Source organism: Oncorhynchus masou, chromosome 12, assembly GCF_036934945.1.
Source record: "Oncorhynchus masou masou isolate Uvic2021 chromosome 12, UVic_Omas_1.1, whole genome shotgun sequence".
NCBI classification, from domain to species: Eukaryota; Metazoa; Chordata; class Actinopteri; order Salmoniformes; family Salmonidae; genus Oncorhynchus; species Oncorhynchus masou.
The window spans coordinates 1,379,001-1,399,845 of NC_088223.1; the positions used below are offsets into that span (position 1 = coordinate 1,379,001).

Consider the following 20,845-nt stretch of genomic DNA (forward strand, 5'->3'; position numbering starts at 1 on the left):
CCAACACACGTGTTATGTTGTTTCACCAGGAAGTAGTATAATTGTCTTGTTTCAGTGTTCCAATACTCCTTACTGTATATCTTTTTCAGCACCCACTTAAATGTTCCATGACATTAACTAGCCTATGTCCCAGAACCCTTCTCTGACCACACATTAGATAGTATCTATTGATATTAGTAAACTGTTGAGGAATTTTTCCAATGTTGCACATGTTCTCTGTACTAAATGAGGAAATGTCTTCTCTAACTGAAACAGTTAGAACACTTCCCTTGACCAAAACGTCTGTCTCTGACCCTGTTTCTGTGTTCAGTCACTGACTCACTCCTTCTCTCCCTCCAGGTAGTGTGTGGTGTCCAGAACAGATCCAGCCCTGTGGGCCATACGAGACCAGACCTGGAGAGCAGGCCCAGGCCGCCACCAGAGACCACCACCATGTCTTACCAGCCTGCGCCTGCTCCTTAACACCCTGTCCCCCCAGCCCCTCTCACCATCCCCCTCTCTCCCTGTGGATGCCCCCCTGCCTGGTGGAGGAGGAGCCTCCTCTGGTGGGGAGATGAGCCTGCAGCAGCTGAGGGGGGATCGGGGGGGTTCTGGGTCTGAGAGGGACCTTCACTCAGCAGCCTCCTCCATCAGCCTGCCCTCTGTCAGGAAGGCCCCCAAGAAGAGACGCCTCTCCCTGCGCTCGCTGTTCAGCCGGCGCCACCGTGGGGATCGAGACCCCAAGAGGAAATCACAGGACTTACAGGGTGGCGGTGTGGACGGGATCGCCAGCGTGGAGAGCATCCATTCAGAGATGTGTCATGGAGACAAGACCTCGACACTCTCCGCCCCCGTTGTGGCCTCTTCCTCCTCTGAGTTCCTGGAGTGTCCTCTCTGTCTCCTCCGCCACGCCAGAGACCGTTTCCCGGACATCATGACCTGCCACCACCGCTCCTGTGCTGATTGCCTGCGCCAGTACTTACGTATAGAGATCAGTGAGTCGCGCGTCAACATCAGCTGTCCAGAGTGCTCTGAGCGGTTCAACCCCCACGACATCCGCATCATCCTGGGAGACCAGCCCCTCATGGAGAAGTACGAGGAGTTCATGTTGAGACGATGGCTGGTGGCCGACCCGGACTGCCGCTGGTGCCCCGCCCCTGACTGCGGGTAAGAGACACACACCTCACGGCAATAGGCAGAGTTCATTATCAGTCATTACGGTTCATTTGTATTTCTATTTATTATGCCAAGGCAGCAGCAGCTACTCTTCCTGGGGTCCGGCAAAATTAAAACGGTTATATATGATGAAGTCAATCTCTCCTCTACTTTGAGCAAGGAGAGATTGACATGTATATTATTGTTAGCCCAGTGGCATGTCTTTAGTAAAGATTGAAAAAGGTAAGGGGCCTAGACAGCTGCCCTGGGGAATTCCTGATTATGTTGGAGAGGCTTCCATTATAGAACACCCTCTGTGTTCTGTTAGACAGGTAACTCTTTATCCACATTGAATGTCCTTCCCTATAAGCGTGCTGAAAGTCTGTCAATTTTAATTACTGTAAAATAGCATTGCATCTGATCAAACCATTTTTTCCAGAAGTTTACTAAGGGTTGGTAACAGGCTGATTGGTCGACTATTTGAGCGCGTAAAGGGGGCTTTACTATTCTTAGGTAGTGGAAGGACTTTAGCTTCCCTCCAGTTCTGAGGGCACACACTTTCTAAAAGGATGAAATTGAAGATATGGCGAATAGTGGCAATATCGTCCTCTATTATCCTCAGTCATTTTCCATCCAAGTTGTCAGACCCCGGTGGCTTGTCATTGTTAATAAAGAACAATAATATTTCACCTCTTCCACACTCACTTTACGGAATTGAAAATTACAATTCTTGCATAATTTGGTCAGATATACTTGAATGTGTAGTGTCAGCGTTTGTTGCTGGCATGTCATGCCTAAGTTTTCTAAAGAAAACTTCTTTAAAGTAGAAATATCCATCGTTTTTGTGATGAATCTGATTGTTGAATTGAAGATGCTCCAAAGCTTTTTACTATATTTCGTTGTCACTTATCTTTGTTTCACAGTGGAGTTTCTTCTTGGGTGCATGTTTATTAGTAACTGTTTATTAGTTACTGTTTATTAGTAACTGTTTATTAGTAACTGGGATAAGCAATTACATAACTGTGAAGTTGTAACGTCTGGTTGCTCATTACACCACGGACCAACAGATATTCTTTCATCAACATATGAATCACTACGAAACTTATTGTATGACCTCTTATACACTATATTAGGCCCAGCCTGTCCTCTTATACACTATATTAGGCCCAGCCTGACCTCTTATACACTATATTAGGCCCAGCCTGACCTCTTATACACTATATTAGGCCCAGCCTGACCTCTTATACACTATATTAGGCCCAGCCTGACCTCTTATACACTATATTAGGCCCAGCCTGACCTCTTATACACTATATTAGGCCCAGCCTGACCTCTTATACACTATATTAGGCCCAGCCTGACCTCTTATACACTATATTAGGCCCAGCCTGACCTCTTATACACTATATTAGGCCCAGCCTGACCTCTTATACACTATATTAGGCCCAGCCTGACCTCTTATACACTATATTAGGCCCAGCCTGTCCTCTTATACACTATATTAGGCCCAGCCTGTCCTCTTATACACTATATTAGGCCCAGCCTGACCTCTTATACACTATATTAGGCCCAGCCTGACCTCTTATACACTATATTAGGCCCAGCCTGACCTCTTATACACTATATTAGGCCCAGCCTGACCTCTTATACACTATATTAGGCCCAGCCTGACCTCTTATACACTATATTAGGCCCAGCCTTTGGAACTGTGGTTTTCCTAGATATGGCTACTATATTGTGATCACTACATCCGATGGATCTGGATACTGCTTTACAGCAGGTTTCTGCAGCATTAGTAAAGATGTGATCAATACATGTTGATGATTCCCTTCCTGTGCTGTTTGTAACTACCCTGGTAGGTTGACTGATAACCTGAACCAGGTTGCAGGCACTGGTTGCAGTTTGAAGGTTTTTCTTGAGTGGGCAGCCTGATGAGAGCCAGTCAAGGTACATGTTTTAACAACTTTTCTGGGATGCTTGCTTGTTTTCATAGCAGAAGTAGATATTCTCATGTTATTGATGTTAGTGCAGAGTGAGGTGCACACAGTGGACTTCCTACTAGGGCACACCGCCTCAGTGCTATCAGTATAAATCTGGTTCATAGGCACATGGTTACTGTATACAATAGCTGTAGGATCAGTAGAGGCATTCAGGGCAGTTAGAGGGACATAAGAGGTTACTTACATTGTGTCTACCAACGCCACTGGTATAATGTAAATTTGCTGAAGCATTATGATGACTCAGCGACACAATGGTAGGGATTAACTGAGCTGGGTCATTGATAAATCATTGTCCCAACGGTAGGCCAGGTGTACCGAGTAACCAGATCAACAGGTGAAAGTTTTTTGAAAAATAGGTTGTGTTTCTGAGTTTGTGTGATATTAAGCTCCAGTGGTAAAATGTATTTTTGTATTTCAGAAGTGCAACACTGGATAATATTAGTGTCCTGCCTGCCCAGCCCTATCCTGTCGCATGCTACTCCCATGTTATCACTGAGTTTTTAAACCCAGAGGCACAACATCGCCAGACTTCCCAGAATGGCTGTGAAACAGACCAGGCCGGTGTTGGGAGTTTGAGAAGTCATTGAGAGAATCTGAAGGCACAACCTAGATTCAAGACAATGTCTTACAGCTGTAATGTGTACCTTTTCAGACAACCCGACCAAATTCACCTAGAAATGGGAGTCTTTCCATGGCGTAGACTGACCAGGTGACGGCTATGATCCCTTATTGATGTTACTTGTTAAATCCACTCAAATCAGTGTTGATGAAGGTGAGGAGACAAGTTAAAGGATTTGTAAGCCTAGAGAAAATGTAGACTTGGATTGCGTATGTGTGTCATTCAGTGGGTGAATGGGGAAGACAAAAGATTTAAGTGCCTTTTGAATGGGTTATGGTAGTAGGTGCACCGGTGTGTCAATGCTGCTGGATTTTTTTACGCTTAGGTTTCCTCTGTGTTTCAAGAATGGTCCACCACCCAAAGGACATCCAGTCTACTTAACAGAGCTGTGGGGAAACGTTGGAGTCAACATGAGCCAGCATCGCTGTGGAGCGCTTTCGACACCTTGTAGAGTCCATCCCCAGACGATTTGAGACTGTTCTGAGGGCAAAAGGGGTGCAACTCAATATTAGGAACTTGTTCCTAATGTTTTGTACACTTAGTGTAGATCTGTCATTCTCATTGAAAGCCAGTCTAAGAAGTGGAAATGTCATTCTCATTGATAGAACAGATTCTCCACTTCTTAGACTGGCTTTCAATGAGAGTGACAGATTTACACTGAGTGTACAAAACATTAGGAACAAGTTCCTAATATTGAGTTGCACCCCCTTTTGCCCTCAGAACAGCCTCAAATCGTCTGGGGATGGACTCTACAAGGTGTCGAAAGCGCTCCACAGTGATGTTGGCCCATGTTGTGAAACATCTTTCCACCACTCCCCTGGATAACCACCAAGCCTCGGGGTGATATAGAACATGGTCATGCTCTGATCCCATTTCTCTCCTATTGTTCTATACTAGTTTTCTTTATCCCAGCAGCACTTGTGTTTTTAAGGATCTGCGTATGACCACAAACTTTGAAGATCCCATATCTCCATAGTTTTGTGAACAGGAAATTCCCTGCTGCAGTTTCTGAGTTCTGTGCTCAGCTCTTTTGCTGCCAGTTGTTCTCGGTGTATCATCCAACGTGTCCATATAGCAGAAAGAAACACATTCATAACTAGTGCAGAGGCCTAATCATCCCCTGTGCCATTTCATGCTCCCGAATCGTGAGACAGAACAATATGTCCTCATGAATAGCATGTTTAGCCAACAAAAGTCAATGCATGGTCATCTTGGCCCTCACAGCTAACGTCCATTTGGAGAGCATAATCTGGGGAGTTTGAGTCGTTCAGTCCGTTTTCTCTTGATTGCTAGCAATAGCATACATTCTTTGTGTTTTCTGACAAAGGTATTGGTGTGAACTATTGTAAAGTGGCTGTTCCACTGGATGTCAGAAGGTGAATTCACCAATTTGTAAGTCGCTCTGGATAAGAGCGTCTGCTAAATGACTTAAATGTAAATGTAAATGTGTGAGTTTCTGTCCCTCTGTCTCCACACACATTGTTTTCACCATATCAATTGCGGCTGGTAATAGGTAGGCTGTCATTGTAAATAAGAAAGTGTTCTTAACTGTCTTGCTTAGTTAAATAACATTAAAATAGTCTCTGCAATATCGTGTAGTTACAAAGTGTAGCTCGCCATTCACCATGGGAATAATTCAATATCGTGTAGTTTCATAGTGTAGCTCGTCATTCACCATGGGAATGATTCAATAGTGTGTGGTGTCATAGTGTAGCTAGTGATTCACCATGGGAATGATTCAATAGTGTGTGGTTTCATAGTGTAGCTAGTGATTCACCATGGGAATGATTCAAGTGAAATGGTCAAGTGCAGTCTTTTCCCATGATCTCTGGGTTCTCTGTTTGAATTTTATTCAAATGTAAAAGATGATTTAAGGTTAACCACGTTACATTGATTTTGAGGTAGAAAGACGATAAAAATATAAAGTTACACAAAAGTATGTGGACACATCCTTGAAATTAGTGGATTTGGCTATTTTAGTCCCCTCAGCAATATTCCAACACAGTTCTACTTTTCCTGGTTGTCCTGTAAAGGAAATAAAACACTTGATACTGGAGGTCGACCGATTTATGATTTTTCAACGCAGATACCGATTATTGGAGGACAAAAAAGCAGATGCCGATTTTTAAAATGCAGAATATTTTATACACATTTTTGTAATAATGACAATTGCAACAATATTGAATGAACACTTTTATTTGAACTTAATATAATACATATGGGCTTCTGGATGGGTGTTCTTAAGGTGATTCCACGGGTTTGTGGTATGTTCTGATTTAGCCGTTGCTGACCCCATGTTTACATCTTTATCACAAATAAGACACCTTGCTTTCCCTGGTGCCAATTCCATGTAATAGTCCCACACTGGTGCTCTGCTTTTCTCTGCCATCTGTAAAACACACAGCTCTGACGTGACAATGATACTGAAGAGTCTGCTTAGGGTACAAATACTCTCAACTGTTTGAATAAAAATAGAGTTCAAGTTACCTGTGAGGAATGTTGAAAACAAAACTGTAATTTCTATATGCAGGAAATCCTATTTCAATAATGGACATGGTAAGAATTGACTACCAAAGTGCGAGTCATAATTCCCATGACACCTTCTAGCAACATCTGAAAAGCGGTTCCTTCATTCATTTATTCCATAGGATATTTTTAGATTCACTTAGAAAAGGTCTGTGTTTCGTGTAGGCTTACACCACCTTGCCAATTTTATAACTGTATAGATATCCATAGGACAAGGAAACTGATCAATATTGGCTAAATATAAGCGAAGATCATTTTTTTTTTGTAGAGTGGATTTATGAAAATATTTTGACAAACGTTACCCTTGTAAATCTCACTAGGATAAGGTATCAAAACGCCGGGGCGGTTTAAGCCTGCACCCGAACCTGCACGAAACACAGACCTTATTGGAAGTAGATCAAGACATTCTCTATGGAAGACATAAAATAACGAAGGAACCCCTTTCAAGTTCAGCCGCAAGTTATTACAGGTATTATAACGCATCGACTATCTCTCTAAACCATAAACCTTTGACTATTACGAGCCTGCTGCTGCCTACCACCCCTCAGTCAGACTGCTCTATCAAATACGAGCCTTAGGTCAAATCCGAAAACAAAACGTTTATTCCGTTCCGTATTTTATCTAACGGGTGGCATCCATGAGTCTAAATATTCCTGTTACATTGCACAACCTTCAATGTTATGTCATAATTCCATACAATTCTGGAAAATTAGTTTGTAAAGAGCCAGGCGGCCCAAACTGTTGCATATACCCTGACTCTGCGTGCAATGAACGCAAGAGAACTGACACAATTTCACCTGGTTAATATTGCCTGCCAACCTGGATTTATTTGAGCTAAATATGCAGGTTTAAAAATATATACTTGTGTATTGATTTTAAGAGAGGCATTGATGTTTAAGTACATATTGGAGCAACGACAGTCGTTGATTGTTTTTATAAGATAAGTTTAATGCTAGGTAGCAACTTACCTTGGCTTACTGCATTCGTGTAACAGGCAGCATCCTCGTGAGGTAGGTGATTAGAGCGTTCGACTAGTTTGGATCCCCCGAGCTGACAAGGTAAAAATCTGTCCTTCTGCCCCATTCCTAGGCCGTCATTGAAAATAAGAATGTGTTAACTGACTTGCCTAAAGATAAAATAGAGGTGTAAAAAATCGGCCCTAATTAATCGGCCATTCCGATTAATCGGTCGACTTCTACTTGATACGCACATAAATGAAGCGATTATTTTTGCTGGGGTCTTGGGACCGATGGGGCTGTAAATGGGTTAAACCTGTGTTTCTCCTCGCCAGATCGATATATTTTTTACCCCCCCCCTTTTCTCCCCAATTTCAATCTTGTCGCATTGCTGCAATTCCCCAACGGGCTTAGGAGGTGAAGGTCGAGTCATGCGTCTTCCGTAACATGACCAGCTAAACTGCGCTTATTAACACCCTCTTGCTTAACCCCAAGCCAGCCGCACCAATGTGCCGGAGGAAACACCGTTGACGACCGAGGTCAGCCCTGCCCGCCACAAGGATTCGCTAGAGTGCGATGAGCCAAATAAAGCCTCCCCCCCCCATCGCCCCTGGTGTCCTTCTGCAGTACTGATTCTAACCAAAACCTCTGGGACTAATGGCCACCGTTTTTGTTTTCCTTTCCCCAGGTATGCAGTCATTGCCTTTGGGTGTGCCAGCTGTCCTAAGATCACGTGTGGACGTGAGGGGTGTGGCACGGAGTTCTGTTACCACTGTAAACAGCTGTGGCACCCCAACCAGACGTGTGATGCCGCCCGGCAGCAGAGAGCCCAGAGCCTGAGGCTACGCACCTTCCGTTCCTCATCTCTCAACTACAGCCAGGAGAGTGGTGCTGCAGGTAACACTCACTCACGGCTCATACCGCTTCACAGCTCATACGTCCTCACAGCTCATACATCCTCACGGCTCATACCTCCTCACAGCCCTTATCAGTTCACACAGAGGATGAATCTGATCTGTCCGTTCCTTCTCTCTCACCGTCACCAGCTGATGACATCAAGCCGTGTCCACGCTGCGCTGCTTACATCATCAAGATGAACGACGGCAGCTGTAACCACATGACCTGCGCCGTGTGCGGCTGTGAGTTCTGCTGGCTCTGCATGAAGGAGATCTCTGACCTGCACTACCTGAGGTGAGGGGCTGACAAACAACATGTCTTCAACTAACTCTCACACTTGTCTTGCCTGTACGGATTGAGTTTCATTTGTAATGCCTGTGATATGTGGTTGTTTTACCTACCTCATAGGCATTACATTCAATTAAGTCACTTTGGATCAGAGCGTTTGATAAATGACCAATGTTAGAACCACTAAACACGCTGATTGGTACCTATGCTTTTCTGTTGCTCATTAGAAAAAACAGATTTTTTTTTTTACCAGAATGAGTCCAAGTTAACTCAAGACATCTGTAATAAATGTTGGACATTTTTGTCGGATGTTTTAGTTGAGAAGTTTGACATCTAACTAAGGTGTTTGATGCAGTATTTATCAACCTGTTGGCTTCCGGAAACAAAGATGGGTGGGTCTGTCTATTGGATCGAGAGCAAACACTGCAGCTGCTCTCCCCATGTTAGTGGACAAATGGAACCAACCTTCATTTACATATTGTGTGACGCACAGATGTTCCAAACTCCATTTTAGACAAGACAGACTTTATGACAAAGGATCCTATTTACACTTTGTAGTACATTTTTGCCCTAGAATAACTATCTGACTCATATTGATGCCACATGGGCTGTTTTCAAAGAGATTTGTTGCTTTTTAAAGGCAGCTGCTCTTTAATGTATATGTCTATAACACATTACTTTTTTCATTGAGGGAAGGGATATGATTGGTTTGCACACATTGCTTTTCTAACCTGCTCTGACAGTGAAAGTAAAGTAACAAAACCCCCCCCCCCCCCCAGCCCGTCAGGATGGTGTTGTAATGTCCTCTCTCTCCCCCCCAGCCCGTCAGGATGGTGTTGTAATGTCCTCTCTCTCCCCCCAGCCCGTCAGGATGGTGTTGTAATGTCCTCCCCCCCCCCCAGCCCATCAGGATGGTGTTGTAATGTCCTCTCTCCCCCCAGCCCATCAGGATGGTGTTGTAATGTCCTCCCCCCCCCCAGTCCGTCAGGATGGTGTTGTAATGTCCTCCCCCCCCCCCCCCAGCCCGTCAGGATGGTGTTGTAATGTCCTCTCTCTCCCCCCCCAGCCCATCAGGATGGTGTTGTAATGTCCTCTCTCCCCCCCCAGTCCGTCAGGATGGTGTTGTAATGTCCTCCCCCCCCCAGCCCGTCAGGATGGTGTTGTAATGTCCTCTCTCTCCCCCCAGTCCGTCAGGATGGTGTTGTAATGTCCTCTCTCTCCCCCCCAGCCCATCAGGATGGTGTTGTAATGTCCTCTCTCCCCCCCCCCCCCCCAGCCCGTCAGGATGGTGTTGTAATGTCCTCTCTCCCCCCCCAGCCCGTCAGGATGGTGTTGTAATGTCCTCTCTCCCCCCCCAGCCCGTCAGGATGGTGTTGTAATGTCCTCTCTCTCTCCCCCCCCCAGCCCATCAGGATGGTGTTGTAATGTCCTCTCTCTCCCCCCCCCAGCCCATCAGGATGGTGTTGTAATGTCCTCCCCCCCCCCCCCCAGCCCATCAGGATGGTGTTGTAATGTCCTCTCTCTCTCCCCCCAGCCCGTCAGGATGGTGTTGTAATGTCCTCTCTCTCCCCCCCAGCCCGTCAGGATGGTGTTGTAATGTCCTCCCCCCCCCCCCCCAGCCCGTCAGGATGGTGTTGTAATGTCCTCTCTCTCCCCCCCCCAGCCCGTCAGGATGGTGTTGTAATGTCCTCTCTCTCCCCCCCCCAGCCCATCAGGATGGTGTTGTAATGTCCTCCCCCCCCCCCCCCAGTCCGTCAGGATGGTGTTGTAATGTCCTCCCCCCCCCCCCCCAGCCCGTCAGGATGGTGTTGTAATGTCCTCTCTCCCCCCAGTCCGTCAGGATGGTGTTGTAATGTCCTCCCCCCCCCAGCCCATCAGGATGGTGTTGTAATGTCCTCTCTCTCCCCCCAGCCCGTCAGGATGGTGTTGTAATGTCCTCTCTCCCCCAGCCCATCAGGATGGTGTTGTAATGTCCTCTCTCCCCCCCCAGCCCGTCAGGATGGTGTTGTAATGTCCTCCCCCCCCCCAGCCCATCAGGATGGTGTTGTAATGTCCTCCCCCCCCCCCCAGCCCATCAGGATGGTGTTGTAATGTCCTCTCTCCCCCCCCAGCCCGTCAGGATGGTGTTGTAATGTCCTCCCCCCCCCAGCCCTTCAGGATGGTGTTGTAATGTCCTCTCTCTCTCCCCCCCCCCAGCCCATCAGGATGGTGTTGTAATGTCCTCTCTCTCTCTCCCCCCCCCCAGCCCGTCAGGATGGTGTTGTAATGTCCTCTCTCCCCCCCCAGCCCATCAGGATGGTGTTGTAATGTCCTCTCTCTCCCCCCCCCAGCCCGTCAGGATGGTGTTGTAATGTCCTCTCTCTCTCCCCCCCCCCCAGCCCGTCAGGATGGTGTTGTAATGTCCTCTCTCCCCCCCAGCCCGTCAGGATGGTGTTGTAATGTCCTCTCTCTCCCCCCCAGCCCGTCAGGATGGTGTTGTAATGTCCTCCCCCCCCCCCAGCCCATCAGGATGGTGTTGTAATGTCCTCTCTCCCCCCCCAGCCCATCAGGATGGTGTTGTAATGTCCTCCCCCAGCCCGTCAGGATGGTGTTGTAATGTCCTCTCTCTCCCCCCAGCCCATCAGGATGGTGTTGTAATGTCCTCTCTCCCCCCCCAGTCCGTCAGGATGGTGTTGTAATGTCCTCCCCCCCCCCAGCCCATCAGGATGGTGTTGTAATGTCCTCTCTCTCCCCCCCCAGCCCGTCAGGATGGTGTTGTAATGTCCTCTCTCTCCCCCCCCCAGCCCATCAGGATGGTGTTGTAATGTCCTCTCTCCCCCCCAGCCCGTCAGGATAGTGTTGTAATGTCCTCTCTCCCCCCCCCCCCAGCCCGTCAGGATAGTGTTGTAATGTCCTCTCTCCCCCCCCCGGCCCATCAGGATGGTGTTGTAATGTCCTCTCCCCCCAGCCCGTCAGGATGGTGTTGTAATGTCCTCTCCCCCCAGCCCGTCAGGATGGTGTTGTAATGTCCTCTCTCTCCCCCCCAGCCCATCAGGATGGTGTTGTAATGTCCTCTCTCTCTCCCCCCCAGCCCGTCAGGATGGTGTTGTAATGTCCTCTCTCTCCCCCCCCAGCCCATCAGGATGGTGTTGTAATGTCCTCTCTCTCCCCCCCCCAGCCCGTCAGGATGGTGTTGTAATGTCCTCTCTCCCCCCCCAGCCCGTCAGGATAGTGTTGTAATGTCCTCTCTCCCCCCCCCAGCCCGTCAGGATAGTGTTGTAATGTCCTCTCTCCCCCCCAGCCCGTCAGGATAGTGTTGTAATGTCCTCTCTCTCCCCCCCCCGGCCCATCAGGATGGTGTTGTAATGTCCTCTCCCCCCAGCCCGTCAGGATGGTGTTGTAATGTCCTCTCCCCCCAGCCCGTCAGGATGGTGTTGTAATGTCCTCTCTCTCCCCCCAGCCCATCAGGATGGTGTTGTAATGTCCTCTCTCTCTCCCCCCCCCCCAGCCCGTCAGGATGGTGTTGTAATGTCCTCTCTCCCCCCCCCAGCCCATCAGGATGGTGTTGTAATGTCCTCTCTCTCCCCCCCAGCCCGTCAGGATGGTGTTGTAATGTCCTCTCTCTCCCCCCCAGCCCGTCAGGATAGTGTTGTAATGTCCTCTCTCCCCCCCCAGCCCGTCAGGATGGTGTTGTAATGTCCTCTCTCCCCCCAGCCCGTCAGGATGGTGTTGTAATGTCCTCTCTCCCCCCAGCCCGTCAGGATGGTGTTGTAATGTCCTCTCTCCCCCCAGCCCGTCAGGATGGTGTTGTAATGTCCTCTCTCCCCCCAGCCCGTCAGGATGGTGTTGTAATGTCCTCTCTCCCCCAGCCCGTCAGGATGGTGTTGTAATGTCCTCCCCCCAGCCCATCAGGATGGTGTTGTAATGTCCTCCCCCCCCCCCCAGCCCGTCAGGATGGTGTTGTAATGTCCTCCCCCCAGCCCGTCAGGATGGTGTTGTAATGTCCTCTCTCCCCCCCAGCCCATCAGGATGGTGTTGTAATGTCCTCCCAGCCCGTCAGGATGGTGTTGTAATGTCCTCCCCCCCCCCCAGCCCGTCAGGATGGTGTTGTAATGTCCTCTCTCTCTCCCCCCCCAGCCCGTCAGGATGGTGTTGTAATGTCCTCCCCCCCCCCAGCCCGTCAGGATGGTGTTGTAATGTCCTCTCTCTCCCCCCAGTCCGTCAGGATGGTGTTGTAATGTCCTCTCTCTCTCTCCCCCCCAGCCCGTCAGGATGGTGTTGTAATGTCCTCTCTCTCCCCCCAGCCCGTCAGGATAGTGTTGTAATGTCCTCCCCCCCCCCAGCCCGTCAGGATAGTGTTGTAATGTCCTCTCCCCCCCCCCCCCAGTCCGTCAGGATGGTGTTGTAATGTCCTCTCCCCCCCCAGTCCGTTAGGATGGTGTTGTAATGTCCTCTCTCCCCCCCAGCCCGTCAGGATGGTGTTGTAATGTCCTCCCCCCAGCCCGTCAGGATGGTGTTGTAATGTCCTCTCTCCCCCCCCAGTCCGTCAGGATAGTGTTGTAATGTCCTCTCCCCCCCCAGTCCGTCAGGATGGTGTTGTAATGTCCTCCCCCCCCCCCCCCCCAGCCCGTCAGGATGGTGTTGTAATGTCCTCTCCCCCCCCCCAGCCCGTCAGGATGGTGTTGTAATGTCCTCTCTCCCCCCCCCCAGCCCGTCAGGATAGTGTTGTAATGTCCTCTCCCCCCCCAGCCCGTCAGGATGGTGTTGTAATGTCCTCTCTCTCTCCCCCCAGTCCGTCAGGATGGTGTTGTAATGTCCTCTCCCCCCCCAGCCCATCAGGATGGTGTTGTAATGTCCTCCCCCCCCCCCCCCAGTCCGTCAGGATGGTGTTGTAATGTCCTCTCCCCCCCCAGCCCGTCAGGATAGTGTTGTAATGTCCTCTCCCCCCCCAGTCCGTCAGGATGGTGTTGTAATGTCCTCTCCCCCCCCAGTCCGTCAGGATGGTGTTGTAATGCCGTCCTCTCCCCCCCCAGTCCGTCAGGATGGTGTTGTAATGTCCTCTCCCCCCAGCCCGTCAGGATAGTGTTGTAATGTCCTCTCCCCCCCAGTCCGTCAGGATGGTGTTGTAATGTCCTCTCCCCCCCCCCCCAGTCCGTCAGGATGGTGTTGTAATGTCCTCTCCCCCCCCCCAGTCCGTCAGGATGGTGTTGTAATGTCCTCTCCCCCCCTCCAGTCCGTCAGGATGGTGTTGTAATGTCCTCTCCCCCCCCAGTCCGTCAGGATGGTGTTGTAATGTCCTCTCCCCCCAGCCCGTCAGGATAGTGTTGTAATGTCCTCTCCCCCCCCAGTCCGTCAGGATGGTGTTGTAATGTCCTCTCCCCCCCCAGTCCGTCAGGATGGTGTTGTAATGCCGTCCTCTCCCCCCCCAGCCCGTCAGGATGGTGTTGTAATGTCCTCCCCCCCCCCCAGCCCGTCAGGATGGTGTTGTAATGTCCTCTCTCTCTCCCCCCCAGCCCGTCAGGATGGTGTTGTAATGTCCTCCCCCCCCCCCCCAGCCCGTCAGGATGGTGTTGTAATGTCCTCCCCCCCCCAGCCCGTCAGGATGGTGTTGTAATGTCCTCCCCCCCCAGCCCGTCAGGATGGTGTTGTAATGTCCTCCCCCCCCAGCCCGTCAGGATGGTGTTGTAATGTCCCCCCCCCCCCCCCCCCCCCAGCCCGTCAGGATAGTGTTGTAATGTCCTCCCCCCCCCCCCAGCCCGTCAGGATGGTGTTGTAATGTCCTCTCTCCCCCCCCCAGCCCGTCAGGATAGTGTTGTAATGTCCTCTCTCTCTCCCCCAGCCCGTCAGGATGGTGTTGTAATGTCCTCCCCCCCCCCAGCCCGTCAGGATGGTGTTGTAATGTCCTCTCCCCCCAGCCCGTCAGGATGGTGTTGTAATGTCCTCCCCCCCCCAGCCCGTCAGGATGGTGTTGTAATGTCCTCTCTCTCTCTCCCCCAGCCCGTCAGGATGGTGTTGTAATGTCCTCCCCCCAGCCCATCAGGATGGTGTTGTAATGTCCTCTCTCCCCCCCCCAGCCCGTCAGGATGGTGTTGTAATGTCCTCTCTCTCCCCCCAGTCCATCAGGATGGTGTTGTAATGTCCTCTCCCCCCCCCCAGCCCGTCAGGATGGTGTTGTAATGTCCTCTCTCCCCCCAGCCCGTCAGGATGGTGTTGTAATGTCCTCTCTCCCCCCAGCCCATCAGGATGGTGTTGTAATGTCCTCTCTCTCCCCCCAGTCCATCAGGATGGTGTTGTAATGTCCTCTCCCCCCCCCAGCCCGTCAGGATGGTGTTGTAATGTCCTCTCTCCCCCCAGCCCGTCAGGATGGTGTTGTAATGTCCTCTCTCTCCCCCCAGTCCATCAGGATGGTGTTGTAATGTCCTCTCTCCCCCAGCCCGTCAGGATGGTGTTGTAATGTCCTCTCTCTCTCCCCCCAGCCCGTCAGGATGTACCTTCTGGGGTAAGAAGCCATGGAGCAGGAAGAAGAAGATTCTGTGGCAGCTGGGCACGCTGGTGGGCGCACCGGTGGGCATCGCTCTGATCGCTGGCATTGCCATCCCTGCCATGATCATAGGCATCCCTGTCTACGTGGGGAGGAAGGTGAGTTTGGACACAGGAATGGTTTAGATTTTTTTTTTTTTAGGAATGTGTATAGATGACCCTCAAAAGCCACTGACACGCACAGCTCCAAACAGTTAAAGGAATCTGATTGTACTAGTAGCACATTGAAAACAGAGGGAAACAGGGAGGTATTTCATACAGCTGTTGCTGCCAATGCTACTGCTGCTTTAAAGAGAGAATCCTTAATTGCGATGTACATTATTGGACTTATAAATTCATTATATACAGTACCTTCAGAAAGTGTTCACACCCCTTGCCTTTTTCCACATTTTGTTGTTTCAGCCTGGATTAAAGATATGTGTCTCACCCATCTATAACACAATACCCCATAATGAGAAAGTGAAAACATGTTCTTAGACATTTTTGCCAATTTTATTGAAAATGAAATGCAGAAATATCTCATTTACGTAAGTATTCACACGCCTGAGTCAATGTTAAAATGACCTTCGGTAGCGATTTAATGAGGAGTTTTTCTGGGTAAGTCTCTGAGCATTGCAGATCTGGGGCCTCATCAATATTGAGTAATGCTACTTCCGAACGAGTTTAGAATGGTCGTATGCGTAGAAAGTGTCCTATGAGAGCCATACGCACACCGGTAGCAGAGAACCATTGAAATGCCAATTGTTCTCAGCCTCAATGCTCATGCACAGCCTTGGCTATTTGCATTTCAAAATGCCCCCAAATTAAGCATATGGTCAAAATCATCCCTTTAAATTATGTTGGGAATATACAACGCCGTTTCATTAATTCTTTATTATATCAAAATAGAGGCGCTAGTGTCAGAGGTTGAGTAAAACCAAAAGTTTTTTTTGTCTCGCTCAGTTGTGGCTTGACCAATAGAAATAAAACCATAGCTACAACGTAGTTCCACCTGGCCACCACATTCAGCCAAAGCTACAACGTAGTTCCACCTGGCCACCACATTCAGCCAAAGCTACAACGTAGTTCCACCTGGCCACCACATTCAGCCAAAGCTACAACGTAGTTCCACCTGGCCACCACATTCAGCCAAAGCCACAACGTAGTTCCTACCTGGCCACCACATTCAGCCAAAGCTACAATGTAGTTCCACTTGGCCACCACATTCAGCCAAAGCTACAACGTAGTTCCACCTGGCCACCACATTCAGCCAAAGCCACAATGTAGTTCCACCTGGCCACCACATTTAGCCACAGCTACAACGTAGTTCCACCTGGCCACCACATTCAGCCAAAGCTACAACGTAGTTCCACATGGCCACCACATTCAGCCAAAGCTACAACGTAGTTCCACCTGGCCACCACATTCAGCCAAAGCCACAACGTAGTTCCACATGGCCACCACATTCAGCCACAGCTACAACGTAGTTCCACATGGCCACCACATTCAGCCAAAGCTACAACGTAGTTCCACCTGGCCACCACATTCAGCCAAAGCTACAACGTAGTTCCACCTGGCCACCACATTCAGCCACAGCTACAACGTAGTTCCACCTGGCCACCACATTCAGCCAAAGCTACAACGTAGTTCCACCTGGCCACCACATTCAGCCACAGCTACAACGTAGTTCCACCTGGCCACCACATTCAGCCAAAGCCACAACGTAGTTCCTACCTGGCCACCACATTCAGCCAAAGCTACAACGTAGTTCCACCTGGCCACCACATTCAGCCAAAGCCACAACGTAGTTCCTACCTGGCCACCACATTCAGCCAAAGCTACAACGTAGTTCCACCTGGCCACCACATTCAGCCAAAGCTACAACGTAGTTCCACCTGGCCACAACATTCAGCCAAAGCTACAACGTAGTTCCACCTGGCCACCACATTCAGCCAAAGCTACAACGTAGTTCCACCTGGCCACCACATTCAGCCAAAGCTACAACGTAGTTCCACCTGGCCACCACATTCAGCCAAAGCTACAACGTAGTTCCACCTGGCCACCACATTCAGCCAAAGCCACAACGTAGTTCCACCTGGCCACCACATTCAGCCAAAGCCACAACGTAGTTCCACCTGGCCACCACATTCAGCCAAAGCCACAACGTAGTTCCACCTGGCCACCACATTCAGCCAAAGCCACAACGTAGTTCCACCTGGCCACCACATTCAGCCACAGCTGTAGTTCCACCTGGCCACCACATTCAGCCAAAGCTACAACGTAGTTCCACCTGGCCACCACATTCTGCCACAGCTACAACGTAGTTCCACCTGGCCACCACATTCAGCCAAAGCTACAACGTAGTTCCACCTGGCCACCACATTCAGCCACAGCTGTAGTTCCACATGATGCAGCCACCACTATGCTTGAAATATGGAGTGTGGTTCTCAGTGACTACGCACCTTCAGTGTTGGATGTGTCCCAAACAGAACACTTTGTATTCAGGACAAAAAGATTATTGCTTTGCCACATTTTTTGCAGTATGACTTTAGTGCCTTGTTGCAAACAGGATTCATGTTTTGAAATATTTTTATTCTGTACAGGCTTCCTCTTCATTCTGTCATTTAGGTTAATATTGGGGCGTAACTGTTCTTAATCCATCTTCAGATTTCTCCTATCACTGCCATTAAACTCTGTTTTAAAGTCAACATTGGCCTCATGGTGAAATCCCCAAGGGGTTTCCTTCCTCTCCGGCAACTGACTTGGGAAGGACGCCTGTATCTTTATATTGACTGGGTGTATTGACACACCATCCATTCCCAGTTCTGGGAAGGTCATGTGACTGTCCAACTATCAGTCTCCAGATGGTTCTACTGTCTGCTCAGCCTAAGTCTGTCTTTTTTTTTTTTTTTTGCCATTTTAGGAGTTGAGATTAGAACCATTGATTAGATAAAGTATTCTACACCAGGGTTCTGAGACTCAGTCTAGAATCTATGACGTTGAGTAGTGTCAGACGGCAGACTGTCTATGGTGGGAGTAATGGCCAACATGGTGTAGGATGCACCTGCAGGGCACTACGGGGGGGGGGGTTTGAAACCGAACCAGTGTATGGGATCCAACCAGGGTTGGTGCTGGACAACGTGACCGGCAAGATTTTTAATTGACCGGACATTTGAGAAATTGACCAGACATACATATGCATTGGATGGGTAAAACATTAGAGCATCCAGCCACGGTTCTGAATCACATTTAGGGTTATTGTAAATCATGTTATAATGATAGAATATAGGGTTTTATTGAAAGGCATAACATTGCCCATTGTATCTTCATCCCTGCTATAAACGATTATCACTTAAAGGTAAAACATTCAGCTTAGAAGAACAAGTCTGTAATAAAACACAACCTAGAAATATATTTGTCTAATACAACTTGTGAATGACTTGTCCTATAAACCATCTGTATGAAAATTAAGAAATAAATAACTAAACAGCTGTTTTCAAATTCAATCTAGGCCTCTCATTTAATTTAGCCTAGGCATGAACATTTTAAATGAGGCCTAATAAATTAAACTGTAAATGAATGCCAGGGCCGGACGGTCATGGCTAGCAGGGATCCAGCTTTTGTCAAATTAACGTCAGATTTGAGTTTTCGTAGCAGGCAAGGAAAAGGGTTAGGTTTAAATTAATTAATTTGAACTGCCGTACCTTGTGTCATGTGATACACAGTTGAAGTCGGAAGTTGACATACACTTAGGTTGGAGTCATTGAAACTTGTTTTTCAACCACTCCACACATTTCTTGTTAACAAACTATAGTTTTGGCAAGTCGATCTACTTTGTGCATGACACAAGTCATTTTTTCTAACAATTGTTTACAGACAGATTATTTCACCTATAATTCACTGGATCACAATTCCAGTGGGTCAGAAGTTTACATACATTAAGTTGACTGTGCCTTTAAACAGCTTGGGATATTCCAGGAAATTATGTCATGGCTTTAGAAGTTTTTGATAGGCAAATTGACATCATTTGAGTCAATTGGAGGTGTACCTGTGGATGTATTTCAAGGCCTAACTTCAAAGTCAGTGCCTCCTTGCTTGACTTCATGGAAAATCAAAAGAAATCAGCCAAGACCTTAGAAAATAATTGTAGACCTCCACAAGTCTGGTTCATCCTTTGGAGCAATTTCCAAACGCCTGAAGGTACGACATTCATCTGTACAAACAATAGTATGCTAGTATGTTTCCTACTGTAAGACAGTGGGCTGCCTAGTGATTAACAACTGTTTCCTACTGTATGGCAGTGGGCTGCCTAGTGATTAACAACTGTTTCCTACTGTAAGACAGTGGGCTGCCTAGTGATTAACAACTGTTTCCTACTGTAAGACAGTGGGCTGCCTAGTGATTAACAACTGTTTCCTACTGTAAGACAGTGGGCTGCTGTTATGAGAATTATGTTCTCAAGGTTCATAACCCAATTCAATTATACTACTCAGTCTGTAACCTAGAATTGGCAAGATACTGGTTGAATGAAACAGACGGAGGCCCAGCTGAATAGTCCAAAAAGTTCATTCATGAGAGTGCTGGTCTGTTGTACAAAACCATTCATTTTATACTGGCTTCTTACGCACATACTTTCACACACAAACATTAGGTATCCTACGCACACACTGTCCTGCTTCCCAGCCGACAAAGATTAGGGGAGTCCGTGAGAATCACTCCCTGTCCTCCCTCAAGATAGGGAGACCCTGGGAAGTACTCTGTGGCCCCCAGCCAAGGTCGGCACCGAATCTTGCTCAGACGGTCTGTTTTTAAGACACTACAATAGACATATTGTACAGATATATTGTTATACCCTAATTCTGACTAAAAACTACACTCACGGATGGATAATTCTACTGACTAAAACGACACACATCATTAGAATAATCTCATGATTCTAATCAATTTCATACAATCATATGGTTTCAGGGTGGAATATTCTAATCATTCATTTAAACATATAAATCCCATTGACAGCTGCCGAGTGATTGATAACATTGTAACTCCGATGTGAATAGTTCAAATCAAATTTATTTATATAGCCCTTCGTACATCAGCTGATATCTCAAAGTGCTGTACAGAAACCCAGCCTAAAACCCCAAACAGCAAGCAATGCAGGTGTAGAAGCACTGTGATTAGGAAAAACTCCCTAGAAAGGCCAAAACCTAGGAAGAAACCTAGAGAGGAACCAGGCTATGTGGGGTGGCCAGTCCTCTTCTGGCTGTGCCGGGTAGAGATTATAACAGAACATGGCCAAGATGTTCAAATGTTCATAAATAACCAGCATGGTCGAATAATAATAAGGCAGAACAGTTGAAACTGGAGCAGCAGCACGGCCAGGTGGACTGGGGACAGCAAGGAGTCATCATGTCAGGTAGTCCTGGGGCATGGCAACGATATTTAGTTTCCAAGCTCAACTGAAATGCACCAATTGTGCATGATACACATTACTTACGCTAATCTATCAATCCACTCCATCCTACCTAGTGGTTAGAGCGTTGGGCTAGTAACCGAAAGGTTGCAAGTTCAAATCCCCGAGCTGACAAGGTACAAATCTGTGGTTCTGCCCCTGAACAAGGCAGTTAACCCACTGTTCCTAGGCTGTCATTGAAAATAAGAATTTGTTCTTAACTGACTTGCCTAGTTAAATTAAGGTCAAATAAAAACCTGGCACATGTTGATCTTAGCACAACTGCTAGTACGCGCCTGACCAACACAATTTGCCTCTAATTTACTTGCGTTTACGGTGGAACTTGGTCTGCTCAAAGTTGTCCGCTCCTCTTGGGAAGTCAAAACTGTCCAACTCCTTGGAGCAGCTCGATGCTCATCAGCCTCGCTACGTTGTCCTCAAGGAGTGATCTGGAGGCAGTCTTTACTCTGTTTTGGTG

The 20,845-nt window shown here is 48.3% G+C and overlaps 1 protein-coding gene across 2 annotated transcripts in view; it reads left to right on the forward strand.

Moving 5' to 3' along the window:
• The first annotated feature begins 344 nt into the window (after nucleotides 1–344).
• Nucleotides 345–20,845, forward strand: part of rnf19a (ring finger protein 19A, RBR E3 ubiquitin protein ligase) — a 43,883-nt gene continuing 23,382 nt past the window's right edge. Inside the window, exons 1-4 of one of the 2 annotated variants that reach the window (XM_064979448.1) lie at nucleotides 345–1,146; nucleotides 7,924–8,132; nucleotides 8,282–8,426; nucleotides 14,876–15,038. In XM_064979448.1, the coding sequence (XP_064835520.1) occupies nucleotides 554–1,146; nucleotides 7,924–8,132; nucleotides 8,282–8,426; nucleotides 14,876–15,038 (1,110 nt within the window). In that variant the 5' untranslated portion in view covers nucleotides 345–553. The remainder of the gene's footprint in view (nucleotides 1,147–7,923; nucleotides 8,133–8,281; nucleotides 8,427–14,875; nucleotides 15,039–20,845) is intronic. The other variant, XR_010456979.1, reaches the window with a different exon arrangement.